This window comes from Molossus molossus, unplaced genomic scaffold (genome assembly GCF_014108415.1).
Source record: "Molossus molossus isolate mMolMol1 unplaced genomic scaffold, mMolMol1.p scaffold_m16_p_15, whole genome shotgun sequence".
Classification (NCBI taxonomy): Eukaryota; Metazoa; Chordata; class Mammalia; order Chiroptera; family Molossidae; genus Molossus; species Molossus molossus.
This window is the reverse complement of record NW_023425350.1, coordinates 47320594-47334774: the sequence shown is the minus strand read 5'-3', so window position 1 is coordinate 47334774 and position 14181 is coordinate 47320594. Positions and strand designations below refer to the sequence as shown.

Below are 14181 nucleotides of genomic sequence, written 5' to 3'. Positions count from 1 at the left end.
GTTTCGCTTAGCATAATACGCTCCAGGTCATTCCATTGTGTATATGTACCACAGCTTTTTAATCCACTCATCTACTGATGGACACTTGGGTTGTTTCCAGATCTTAGCTATTGTAAATAGTGCTGCTATGAATATAGGGGTACATTTGTTCTTTCTGATTGGTGTTTCAGGTTTCTTAGGGTATATTCCTAGAAGTGGGATCACTGGGTCAAATGGAAGTTCAATTTTTAACTTTTTGAGGTAACACCATATTGTTTTCCATAGTGGCTGCACCAGTCTGCATTCCCACCAGCAGTGTATTAGAGTCCCCTTTTCTGCACACCCTCAGCAACACTTGTTGTTTGATGATTTGTTGATGGTGGCCATTCTGACAGGTATGAGGTGATACCTCTTAGTTGTTTTAATTTGCATCTCTCTGATGATTAGTGATGTTGAGCATTTCTTCATATGTCCCTTGGCCATTTGTATGTCCTTTTTGGAGAGGTATCTATCTAGGTCCTTGGCCCATTTTTTTATTGAGTTCTTTGTCTTCCTTTTGTTGAGTTGTATGAGCACTCTATAAAATTTGAAAATTAACCCCTTATCTGATGCATCATTGGTGACTATGGTCTCCCATATAGTGGAATCCCTTTTCGTTTTTATGGTTGCTTCTTTTGCTGTGCAGAAGAGCTCAGAGTTTTTATGTGATTAGTCTAGTCTCCCAGCCCAAGGTAGAGAGGAATGACATATATTTATATTTATATATATACTGTGTGTGCATGCTTTTAAAAGGGAATAAAATGAGAAGCCCTTGCACTAGGAGGAATGCATCAGATGTTGAGATCTATTTTGGTGGTGGATTGCTGTAAAAATAATACGAATTGTGGTCATGCCTACTAGTAAGCCATCTTTAAAAATTCAAAATAGCAGCGTCTACAGGCGGCAGAAATTCTACTTAACCATTTGAGTGAATTCTCTCGCTCTTCTGGGGGGCGAGGGGGATGGTGATGACTTATTTCTTTTTATTTATTACTTGTTTTTATTGAGGTATAGTTGACATATATCCCGTGGCGCTTGAATCGGCTAAGCAGCAGCCTTAGTCAAACCCCTCTGACCTGTCATAGTCTTAGGAGGAGGAGGAAGGATTACACATAAAATTGCTAGAGCTCAGACAGACCTTAGAGATCTCCAGTGCAGCCCCTTCTTTACAGGAAACTGAGGCCCAGAGAAGTTACACAACTTGTCTAAGACGAATGCTCTGGCCTGGCATCAAAGTTTTCCATTTCTCTCTGTATGGAGCTAGTTTTGCTTAACATTGCTGTGTGATTCCCAGATGATATGGTTGAGCTCCTTAAGCAGTTTCTTAGCTTTATTTTCTGTGCCTTATTGAAAACATCCAGGCCCGCAGCCTCCTGAAATGGCTGCTGGGTGGGCTTGGCTCCATGGCTGTGCACTGTCTGCCGTTGGCTCGTGTTCTGGGGACACAGGGATGATGAAGTGGCTGTACTTGTTTACTTGCCTCTCCGGAGGTGGGGTTCATCTGTCTCCATCCCAGAGGGAGGACATTGATGGTTGCCAACCTTCTCATAGTCTCACTGACATACTCAATCGGAGTGTCCTACTCGGGAGAGCCGAAAACCAGGTGCCCTGGGCACACCTTTCTCTCCATAGCCACTGTCTGCCAGCTGCTGCTGCCCTTGTTCTCCACCCCCACTCCCTTTCGGAAAATCAGAGATTTAGCAGGAAAATGCAGGGAAGCTCAAGGGTGCAAATAGTTCCAAAACACTTGTTTTACTTTGAAATGTATAGTCTGACCCACCCACCTGGAATGCCCCCCAAATCCTTGGTCTGCAGCCACGATTCCATCCCAGGTGGGTAACTTAATTTAAGCAAACTGCTTCCTCCGCTGATCTAGCCTGGTTCTTTTCCTCCTCCCTTGAGCTTCCCTGGGTCAAAGAGGTTAACCTTCCAAATGAAGGAGGCTCATTGCTGGGCCCAGCACATGTGAACAGAGGCACCAGCTTCTTCAAGCACCTCCTGGTAAACTCAGGGGCCCTCCATAGGTCAGGAGGAATGGCCAGGTTTCCAAGAGTAAGAAACCCTGTTTTACAAAATATGCCCATAAAATAGCAGGGAGCCAGCCCCAGGTTCAACATTAGGCATTGATCTTCTGGTCTCTTTTCTCCATTCAGACCAGTTCCCACCCAAGCCAGGCAGCATCGACCTGGGGACCAGGCGGCCTCTGCCTGTATCTTTTGTACTTCAGATTATGATTTATTGGCAAGATATCATACCATTAAAGTCAGTTATTCAGAAGAAGAGTCGATCAACTTCTGAAGCTCTGTAGTTTTCTTTCTCTCATTTGTTAAATTCTGGAGTATTATAGGAAATATCTGAATTCTCGAAGTGAGTACAACTTATGTCTGCACAGTGCAGACATTGGAAGCTAGCTGTTTTAAGTTTATCAGATGTTCGCTGATAAAGCTGAGCCTCTTTTGTTCTTCTTCTGGGCCTTTATCTGGTTGTCCACCATCGAGAATGCCCTTCCTCAGGGAAGCCACCTGGCCTTGCCCTGCCCGTGCCACCTCCGGCCCACAGCACCCAACCCAAACCAGAACCCCCCAGGAAGGGATGGGTGTTGGTGCTCCCACAGTGGATGTGGCCAGGCTGGTCGGGCTCTTACTGTGGCTCTAAGGTTGGCAGTGCCCACTCTTTCATCTCAGTTCCGACCTGCTGGGACCCTTCCCTTCCTTTCTCACCCTCTTGTTCTTTCTTCTTCCTTATCGAGATCTTGTCTCAGCATACTGCCCTGTTAGAGGGCCACCAGAGCTTGTTACTGAAAATGTGTGCGTTTTTACAGTAATCGTTGGAAATCTGAAAATGTGGGCAAAGGTCTACCCCTCAAAAAGGGACCAAAGTTGGTGGTTAAGAAACACAGCTCCCATGTATAGATTTTTGTTCCAAAGCATAGGAGACATGGAAAGCTGCCTAGCTCAGTCTAGAAGACTAGCATGACCCCACTGAGGGTCATGGGCAAGGACTGCTCAGGTGGAGAAACAGAAACCAAGCTCACTTATGACTCTGGATACAAAGTTTCTAAGTAAAATATTAACAAATCACATCAAATATTTGTAAAAACAAATTTAATGAAAGCCCAGTATAATATATCCCAGCTTGCAAAGATGGTTTATATTGGGAAAGCTGTCTGTTTGATTCATCCATTAATAAAACAAATTAAAGGTAAAAGACGATGTAATCATCTCAGTAGATACAGAAAAAAAGCATCTGGTGACATCTAACATCTTCTGGTGAGAACTCTGAGTCATCTAGGAGACAAGGACACATTTGGAACTTCACTTCAGAATCACTCCACTTACAGAGAAATATCATTTTAATGGAGAAGCGTTGGAAGTTGTCCCATTAGAGTCAAGTACAAGACAGGCAGGGCCACCTGTGGCCGGATAGCTCAGTTGGTTGGAGAGTCGTCCCTGTAGACCAAGTTGCAGGTTATATCCCCAGTCAGGGCACGTGCAAGAATCAAGCAATAAATGATAAATGAGGTGGACAACAGGTTGATGTTTCTTTCTCTCACTCCCTCACTCCCTCCTCCTTTCCCCTTCCTCTCCCTAAAATCTATAAATAAAAATGTTTAAAGTGCTTTTAAAAAAGAATAAATCCTTTTAAATAAAGATAAGCAGGGCCACTGTCACCTCTGTTTTTTCCACATCATGCTGGAAACCTTGGCAAAAATTGCAATAAGACAAGAAAAAGAAGGTGAAATATTGGAAAAGAGACCAGATGATCTTTTGTGGGTGATATGATTTACTGAGAAAAATCCAGAGTCACTGGGTATATTCTTTGAGCTTTTTTTTTTTAATATTTTTTTTTATTATTGATTTGAGAGAGAGAGAGAAAGGGAGGGGGAGAAAGAGATAGAAACAATGAGCAAGAACGATTGGCTGCCTCCTACACGCCCCCCACTGGGGATCAGGCCCACAACCTGGGCATGTGCCCTGACAGGGAATCAAACTGGTGACCTCTTGGTGCATGGGTCGACGCTCAACCACTGAGCCACACCAGCTGGGCAATTCTTTGCGCTTTTATAAGGAGTTAAGCAAGGCAACCAGATACAGGATCAACAGAATCAGTAACTTTTCTGTAATCAGCAACAACGGTTTAGAAAAAAGTGGGAAATGTTTAATCTCATTTCATTTTTGCAATAATGCTGAGGACAGTTTTAGCTCCATTTACAGGTGTGAAAACTGGAGTTAGAGGGTTAACTTGACCAAAATCACACAATTTATAGTTAGCAGAGAATGATTCAAATCCAGTCTGCCTGAGCTGAGACCCTGTTGTTTAACATCATCGTACTCCACTGCATTTCTTCCGTTCGGTCCTCACGTTAAGTTGCAGACTTCTTAATTGGACATCTTTTTCATCATGGACACTAACGTTGAGTTCGAGTCAAACTGAAACCCAGAGGCAAGTTTTGGAGGCTAGACTGCGTCACGAAGGTGCAGCGCCCGGCCCTGCTGTCTGCAGCAGGCCGCACCGCAGGCTCGCTCTGACTGCTCCCAGGCTCGGGGGGCCTGCTGCCGAAGCTGTCCCTCTTAGGAGGCTGAGCTCCCCAAACACAGAGTAGCTGCAAAAGACCCTCTGCCTTTGTTCTTGAGTTCAAACCTGCAACAGTTCAAAGACACCCTCCAGAGAGCAAGGCAAGTTTAAAACACAGCTGGAATCTTTCCGAGTCAAAGGTGAAGCTGTCAGGTCAGTAGGAGCAAGAGCTTGTGCGCACAGCTTAGGTGGCTGCTGCCCTCCAGCTATGAGTGGAAACCAGGAGCAGAGTTAGGTCAGAGGTGTGTGTGGGTAGGAGGTGAGTCCCCTCACTCTTGACCTGATAGGACAGTCCTCTAGTTTGTAGGCCACACTTGCCGCTTTGTAAGATTTGTCTGATAGTATGGATCTGAACCGAGCCTCGGCTTCCTGCGCAGCCTCTCTGGCAGGCTCTCCTTTCCCGAGTCCGGACCCATGCAGAGCAGTTCAGGGGGAAGGCTGTGGGCTGGGCTAGGCCGTACCCTCAGCACAGCCTGTAGGAGGTGGTGAACTGTGGGCAGACCTCTCCGTTTCTGGCTTTCCTGCTGCTTTGTGCAAATCCATCCGTAGGTTAGGAGAAGCTTCTCACTTGACTCTCTGCAGTGGGAAAGGGCTGTTTGGGGCCAGGAAGGTGGATGGGGGCCTTTCTGACTGGCTCATGAATGCTGGAAGAACTGGGTGTGCCTCATTTCCCAGAATGACTTTCTACACATTAACCTGGATGTGGGCTGGGTTAGGGTGACAGCTGACTAAGACAGAAGTGACCATGATGTGATAACTGGTTTCTGAGAACTAAACCCTGTGTGTGTGATTACCGTGTTCAATATAAGAGTAGCTTCTGACCTCAGAGATGACCATCGTGGGTGTTGGATAAGAATTTAACCCTTGAGATTTGAGTCATACTGAAGGGGTCATTCAGGAACTATTTATTGAAATCTTTGGAAACCTTTGTATTGTGAGATGTCATCCCCTTATCTCCTGGGTTTGTATCAAGCAGGGTGCACCTTCTTACTTGGAGAGGTCGTGCTTGGGTGGAGGTTAACACAGTGCCTCTGGGAGCAGGCACCGGAATGGGCTCACCTGAGCTTGAGAAGCAGCCACGTGGGTACCGAAGTCCAGGGGGCTTGGTGGTCGGGCTGCATTTCACCCCAGGCCTGCAGAGGCTGCCTGCCAGTCAGCAGGGCCCTGCCTCCTCGGAGTCTTTTCCCGTGCGTGCTGTGGAGATGATATTTGACCTGTGACCTATTCACAGGTACCCAGGGCCTGGCACAGTGTATGTACTCACACCACGGGAGACTGTTGAGAGCTCTTAGCTTTGTTCTGTCTGCTCCACAACGACCCATGTTTGTCAGAGTGAGAACTGGAGGACTGGCAGTTGGGAAGAAGAAAAATGCATGTGTATCAGCTTGGTCTCTTTCAGTTACTGGGATTTAACAGTAATTCTTCCCTATCTGAGTTCTGAACCAGTTGAGGAGGGGTAGGAGCTAGGAGACCCTTTGTGGCCCTGGCTTACACCCGCAGGAAGCGGCCATCTCAGGACCCCCGCCGGCACAGGGTGCTGGGTCTCCCCGCCTCCCCACAGTGGGCCGCGCAGTCCCAAGAGCGGCTGCCAGCGCGTGCTGTTTGCCAGCTGGGCGGCTCCCAAGAGGCAGAGGAGCAAGGTAGACTGCACGCCCCCTTCACTCCACCCACTGCAGAGAGGAATGAGGGTCACAGAGAGGCCAGGGCCCTGACGCAGGCGGAGGTACCGCCTCAGAGCCAATCGGGAGTGAGGAGAAATGCATCATGGTCCACGGGGTGAACCCAACACAACTGGCTGAAGTTTCCAAAGCGTGGATCTGGCTTCACTTGACTGGACCCAGAAGCTCAGCTGGTGTCCATGGGGGTCACCTTGGTTTTGCTTTACCTCAGAAGGTCCTTCCCCTGCCCTCACCATGATTCCAGGCTTATGGAACCCTTAGGTCTTAACAAGATAAAAAGACAGCATCGTTTCTGACCTCTGTCAAAAATCTTTGTGTGTTGCCTGAGAGGACCACATCTGCAGTAGTCGCTGTGGGCGGTGGGATTGGAAAGAGGCATCAGCCCATCACTTGGACCAAACCAGTTAGAAAAATCCAGGAGGGTTGGGTCCCTAAAGGGATGCTGCACATGTCCACCAAGTTTTAAAAAGTACCAGCAGTTTGTTGCATTATGAGAATGAGTCTTCTTTTTCCTAAATCCTGTAGTCCCATTTTCCTGAGCATTTATTACTTTATAAATGGGAAGAGGGGTAAAAAGTTATAACTTGTTTTAACCTGCCTTGCCCCCAAAAGGACTTATGACACAAAGACATGTGATGTGAAAGATCAATAAGCCAATGAGATAAGGGGAATATAGGAGCACCAGCCAAGGAGGAAGGAGTTCCTAGATATTTGTCAGAAACAGGGCACCTAGATACCAGAAAACCTTTTCATCCGTCTGGGGGAGGGTCCCCGACTATGGAGGTGAAAGGTGGGGGGCCCTGGTTTTAAAGGTGGTTGCCAGCTGCATTTAACAAAAGTCCTTTATGAGTGTGTGGCTTGTGGGGAGGGGTTGTGGAGAGTGACAAGCACCCGGCCCCTTCGTTGAGTCATAGGTGGGAGCATGAAGCACCTAGGTGGTAGGTATATTGGGAGGCAGTGGGGCCCCCTGTGCTCTGGCCACAGTCCATCCTGATATCTGATCACCTTCCAGTGACACCGTCAGGGAGGCTCCAGTCTGACCTGGCGCCTCTGCTGGGAAACAGCTCTGCACTCGCCACCTCCGCTGACCGTGGCCTTCATCCCCCCCCCCCCCCCCCCCGTGCAGTCCTCCATCTTGCTTCCAGTTTAAAGTGAACCCCAAAGCTTGCCTCCAACCCAAAGATTTCTTCCTACAAAATTTATTTCTGGAAAGCCAGTAGCCAGGATACAACAAGGTCTCCTTGTCTCTTGAGTCTCTCAGGCCGGGATTAGCCCCGCATAGATGTTTGGGTTTGATTTTTGCACCTCGCCTGCTTGCCAGAGTACCTCGGAACCAGGGCTGCAGCGGAGATGACCATTCTTGATCAAACCAGGGTGCACCAGCGGGAGGCCTGCTGTAGTGAGCCCGTCCCCAAAGCCTGGTCACTGCTCCCACATTTGAGAAAACAAACCCAACTTTCAGGGTCTGGCGGCCACATCGTGTTTAGACAATCTCGCCCCTCAGGGGTCCTCCCACCTCCCACAGCCAGGATAAACTCGAGATTTCGGGAAGTCCGGCAAGATGCCACAAGTGGGGGCAGACAGCATGTTAGGGTTTGATGTGTGGGTTTGGTTTTTGTTTTTTCAAATTAACTCTTGGTTACCTCCCTCTAAACAGACAGCTACAGACAGTTCTTCTAATTCCTCTCAGAAGAGGGAACAACCTACTCGGACAATCTCCTCGCCCACATCCTGTGAGCACCGGAGGATTTATACCCTGGGCCACCTCCACGACCCATATCCCACGGACCACTATCACCTCGAACAGGTGAGCAGCAGTCTCGGTCCTCTGAACTCGTCGGGGTAGATGGCTCCCGGCCACTCTGTACCACCCCACCCCATATGGAAGGCGGTGGTGGCATCTCACCCTTACTTGGAGGTTTCTGTGTGCCAGACACCTTGTACTGCACCCCGTAGGTCCTCAGTCCCCCCACCCCCCTTTATAGATGAGGAAGCTAAGGCTCAGAGACAGAGTCCCTGGTGGAACAGATTCAAAGGCAAGTCTGCTCACGCCGCCAGCCGTGCCTCCATGCAAAGGGCCTCCCGGCGTGGTGTGAGCGCAGAGCATGGGCAGGACTGAAGAATGCTACCCCCTTGGCTCACGCCCTGGCACCTCGGGCTGCAGGCCCAGGCCTGCTCAGAGAGATGTAGCTGGAGTTCAGTAATTCAGCAAATATTTACCAAGTAGCTGTTTTGCAGAGCAGGTTCCCAAACTTCGGGGCGTGGACCAGCGCCCCTGCAGAGTGATGTGGCCACTGGTCTGCTTTGGAAAGAGAGAAAGGGGGCATAGTTAACACAAAGCTAGGTCTGTATAACACGTTTTAAAAATCATTTTATTGTATGCTTCCCAATAATTTGGCATTATGATTTTCAAAGATTTTATTATGGCAGCAATAGATTAAGAACTGACTTTTTAACTCTCCTTACTTTGAAAAATCTGTGTCAGCTCCCAAGTCTTGTTTTGAAATCCTACAGGATTGTGATTTTCCAAAGCCCAGGGAACTCTGATGTCAAGAATCAGAGGACTTAGGGCAAAGAGTGTGAGACATGGCCCCTGCTCATAGTCTGCTGGGAAGCGATGGGTAAATCTAACTGCCATGTGAACATTCTGTACCTGCCATGATGACAATGGCAACAGGTATCAAGCACATCCTGTGTGACAGACTCAGTGTGGACACCGTCTGGATTCTTTGTCTTCATTCTCACAACAGCCCTATGCAGTTTGGTAGCCAGGGAAACTGAGTCTGAGGTGTAGCAACTTGCTAGTAAATTGCACAGTCGGGATTTGACTCCTGTGGATTTGCTCAGAGCCATGCTCTTTCCCCCTTAAAAAGCCTTCATGCCCAAAGGACTTCTAAGGGGGGGAATCCATTCTCTGCCAGCACTGAGATGCCCTGTGCAGGGCAGGCTTACCTGCATCCAGGCAGCACCTGCTGTGCTGCACAGGGCACGTTTGGAAGGAGGCAGAGCGGCCTCAGAGCCACCCCTCACCCTCCCGGCGAATTCGGAGGTGTTTGAAGGCTGGAGCGTGTGGCTCTGGATCCCAGCTCTCCCCCTCAGTATCTCAGAGATCCTGGCAGGATTTGAACCCAAGCAGCCGGCCTCTGGAGTCTGCATTCCTACCCTTTTCTGATCTGGGCATCTTCCCAACCAGATTACAAGGTTCTAGTGAGCCTTATAGTTCCTGGTGTCCCCGTTTTGCTTTTTGAACATGACTCACAGTGAGAAATGCATTTTATATGGTGACCCAGAACCCACGTATTGTATATACACAGATAATGAAAATACCCTATAGCATGCAGTGCACTCTAGTATTGGTCTGTTTCAAAGTCTCTTCTTGCAATCTGCACACTTTTCCGCATATGTGGTAATCTTTCAACACAAACGGGGGCAAAAGCTGGTCTCGACCCAGTGAATTGATTTCCTGACCCAGGAATGGATTGAGACTCACAATTTGAAATACATCTTTGACCCACGAGGTGTTCAGTAATTACAGGGCGGGTCAGCTTCTTCAAGAAAGGCCTTTGTCAAGGTGAGAGGTGCATACTGAATATTTTCTTTTCCACTGTTGTAAATACTGGCTCTTTTCTCCTGGGGCAGCCGATGCCAAGGCCCTACCGCCAGGTGAGCTTCCCGGACGACGACGAGGAGATCGTGCGCATCAACCCCCGGGAGAAGATCTGGATGACGGGCTACGAGGACTACCGGCACGCGCCGGTGAGGGGCAAGCACCTGGACCCCTCGGAGGACGCGGACTCCTACGTGCGCTTCGCCAAGGGCGAGGTCCCCAAGCACGACTACAACTACCCCTACGTGGACTCCTCAGACTTTGGCCTCGGCGAGGACCCCAAAGGGCGCGGGGGCGGTGTGATCAAGAACCAGCCCTCGCGGGGCAAGTCCCGGCGGCGGAAGGAGGATGGGGAGCGCTCCCGGTGCGAGTACTGCAGGGACATGTTCAACCACGAGGAGAACCGGCGGGGCCACTGCCAGGACGCGCCCGACTCCGTGAGAACTTGCATCCGCCGGGTGAGCTGTATGTGGTGTGCGGACAGCATGCTCTATCACTGTATGTCGGACCCCGAGGGCGACTATACAGACCCGTGCTCGTGCGACACTAGCGACGAGAAGTTTTGCCTCCGGTGGATGGCTCTTATTGCCTTGTCTTTCTTCGCCCCCTGTATGTGCTGTTACCTGCCCCTTCGGGCCTGCTACCACTGTGGAGTGATGTGCAGGTGCTGTGGGGGGAAGCACAAAGCGGCCGTGTGACTCCATGCCCCCCCATTCCAGCCTGGGAACCTGCCCGGTGGACCCTGCACCCCAGCCACCCATCCCGCCCTGCGCGCCCGCCGTGTTCCCGAGAAAGGAACTTCCGCCCCGATTCTCGTGTAGTAACGATCTGTAATCAGCTGTCTTATACCTGTGTTGATTTCCTGCCTTTCCTCCCCACCTCTTCCAGTTCAAAGGCGCCTGCGATCAGAACTGCTGATTTTGGGGGTGGGTTTTGTCGTTGGTTTTCCCAAGAGCATTGAAGACTCTTTCTCTTGGCCCAGCTAGCCTGGTGCTGAGGAGCATCACTGGGTTCCCGCAGGAGTGTGACATCGGCATGATGAGGCCCAGGCAGAAGTATCTTAACCTGCAGTTAGTTATTACGTCTAGGAGGCGAGCTAGTTAACACACTTGTACCACAAAACAGGATTGCTTTAACTTTTCTAAAGCCAAATTCCCCATGTAAGCTGCAGTTTCTATCTTGAACCCATCATTATTTTCTGGCGCCCCCCACCCCCGAAATCTGCTAGTTCTTCACGATGCAAAACATTCACCTGTAAAATGACTGAGAATTGAGCCTTAACGTAGATTAACTTGTGAGAATCAGGAAAATTCCTTAAACTGCATTGCATCCTCTCGGGCCAGGGCTAGAAAGGGGATTTCAGATCTCTGAGCCTCCCCAGTGACCCCTAAGGTAGAACTTTTTAAAATTGTGACACCACCACTTCCAAAAATTTAGCAATATTGGAAGAAAATACTAACACAGTAAGAAATTTTGTTCATTGTTTTGGAAATCAAACACAAACCGGTGTTGAGAAACACTAAGGTTCTGGTAAATAAAACTGTAGGAGCTGCCCCTCCCCCAGTGGGTATGTTCTAGTAACCGGGGAAATTTCAAATGTCACAAATTTGAGGAGTTGTGGGTTGCATTTCGTTCATGGGTTTGTGTTTTTGTTTTCCGTTTGAACTCAATTTCACGTCACCAAACCTTTCATTTATACTTGGGAAAACAAGGCCATATGTAAAAACCCTTCCGATGCCTAAGTGTCTTTCTCCCGCAGCTCCGCACCCAGACTCGCCTCTGCGCACACACGGCTGAGTCCGCAGGCGGGGCCTGCTGCCGCCTTGCCGCGTGGGCGGCTGCGCAGTAGCTGGGGGAGAGAATTCTCCAGCCTGTTGCACGGCAGAGCCAACTCTGAGGGCAGGAGGAGCGGTGGAGACAGGTTTACCCATACCTAGCCGAGTACAATCAAAGCGTGGCGGAGAACCTGGGCACAGGCTCGGCAGCACTGGCGGCTCTCCCCCGTGACCCCGTGGTACCTGCCAGCTGAGGGCCTGGCCTGATCCCTCCCTGCTTCCCTGACCCTTTCTCCGTTGCACACAGGACATCGGTCTTCAAAGAAAGGGGCTTTTTTCCAGTCGTGCCGCGAAGGCGCCAGCCGCGCTCACCTTCGTGGCATGTTTTCCGCCCGCTGAGAGCCTGTCACGTTTCTTTCGCCAGAATCTTCAGTGTAAATACCCACTGTGCTTAGGAGTTAGTTGGTAGACGTTTTCATTTGTTGGAGTGACTGGTTTGGGGCTCTCCACCTGGAAAAGGGGCAGAGAGCTGTCAGCCTGGTGATGGGAGAAAAGAGCCGCTTCCCAGCCTGGAGAACCTCTAGAAAACCTCCGCCAGCTCCAGCCTGTGCTGTGGAGAGACCGCCTCCCCACCCCAGGTTCTTCCTCAAGGTCTTTCCAGGTCTCCTCTCTACAAAGCACAACACTAATGTCTGTTCTGTTAGACCTCAGTTCAAGTGCCCCTATTTATTTCAGTAAGAATACACATCCCAGCGCTTTTTGTTCGTCCGTTCAGTTGTCTGTTCCCACCTTCCTTCAGCCCCTCGTCCGGCCCCCTCTGAAGAGTTAGGCTAGGGAACCTGACTCCGCGCGGACTTTTGGTTTGTGAAGGCAGCGGTTAAGGGCACAAGGACAGCCATGGGGACATTTATGTAAATACGTCTCTAATTGCCACACTGCAGCTGAACAGTGTGTAGTATTTTCCCAGTCAGCTTTGCCATACTGACGTCAATCATTTGAGAGAAATTATTCAGATTTTATTTTTGTATCTGTGGTAACAAAACATTAACCAAAAGATTGTCTGTTCGGAAGTTCCCCCGACCCCCCAAGCTATTTGCTCACATTAACAAAGTGCCTGAAGCATAATTCATTCGTTACCTGTATACTAAAATCCCTGTTGTGCTGATTTTTTATAACCCTTTTTACCTCTGTGTAAAAAATATATATACAAGTGTATGATGTACATTTTAAGTTCTTAACTTTTTTTTATGGTTTCTAATATGTATGACCAATGTAGCCATTGCTTTCAAATGTACCGTGTAAATATAAACACATCGAGGAGATTGCTGGCTTTGGGCTGTTTGTCTGGCCGGAGCGGGTGGCACTTGAGCCCCTGCTGCCCTGGAGTCCTCGCTCTCCGGGCAGGACGGGCGGGGCTTCTCGTCCAGACGGACGCATGGACGCAGGTCCGTTCGGGCGGCCCTTCCCGGCTAAGTTTATGTCATATTCCCCAGGGGCCTGCAGCTCCTCGGCTCACTGCCTCAAGTGAAAGGAATGCGGTATGTCACCCCCGGGAACACCCCCGGCCTAGCCCGGCTTCCCCTGTGCGCGCTCCTCAGAGGGAACAGCTGTACTTCCTCCGAGTTGTTTTCCACCAATTCCTGCTCAACTGTGTGTGTGGAGTTTGCCAGCCAGTTTCTACTGAAAACAATTGTTAAAACAGCAAGACCCTTGGCCTCCTCAGAGTGGTTCTGTTTCAGTGACTCTGGGCCGGCCCACTTTCCCTTCCAAGTGGGCTCTTGGGATGCTCAGAAGTTACAGGGACAACCTGAGGAGCTCAAGTGTGGAGGCTTTTTAAGGATCACAGAGGAGAGTTCTAGCTCCTTCTTTAGAGAACTGAGGAGGGAGGGGCCCCTCCACCTTCTAACTCCTCCAGAAAGAATGACTTCCAGGCCACTGGCAACGGTGAAGACAGGAGACACTGGATGTTAGGAAGCCGGAGGTAATTAAGAGATTACTGGGGAATTTGAAAGCTGTCTCATTAGAGTGGGAAACGCATTAACCACATGATAGTGGGGTGAGGAGTCAACACGGAGGAAGTAGAAACTTCAAATGTAAAACTTTTCAAGAAGTTTGATAGCTCTGAAATAGTGGATGGATTTTTAAAATAATTTAATATCTGCCAAAACAATATGTGTGCATTTACTTATGACAATCTTGAGTAAATTGTTCCGATTTTTTAGAGAGAGAACTTGGAAAGCTCCTCCAGAGCGCAGTGGGGAAGGAATCCTGAGATCTCACTTGATCCCCATGCTCCCCAAGGTACGTCCCTCCTGCTCTCCGTCTCCAGCTGAGGGACAAAAGCTTAGACAGGGTAACTGAGGTGACCGTGCAGTCACACGAGGCCAGGGCTGAACCAGGCCTCAGCTCAGGCGACTGACTACAGAGCCCCTTCCACACCTCACCCGTATACCTGCCACCCTTCCCGTCAAGAGCCTCTCGCTGTCTGCCCTGTCCTCTCCGGCCCCTCGGGCTGCCTCTAGAATAG

The 14181-nt window shown here is 49.6% G+C and overlaps 1 protein-coding gene across 2 annotated transcripts in view; it reads left to right on the top strand.

The window, feature by feature from the left end:
- The window catches only part of SPRED2 (sprouty related EVH1 domain containing 2), a 112434-nt gene extending 99467 nt beyond the window's left edge, over positions 1-12967 (top strand). For both annotated transcript variants that reach the window (XM_036263288.1, XM_036263290.1), the window contains exons 5-6: positions 7930-8079; positions 9912-12967. In XM_036263288.1, coding sequence (XP_036119181.1) covers positions 7930-8079; positions 9912-10577 — 816 coding nt within the window. In that variant the 3' untranslated portion in view covers positions 10578-12967. The remainder of the gene's footprint in view (positions 1-7929; positions 8080-9911) is intronic.
- Positions 12968-14181: the final 1214 nt, after the last annotated feature.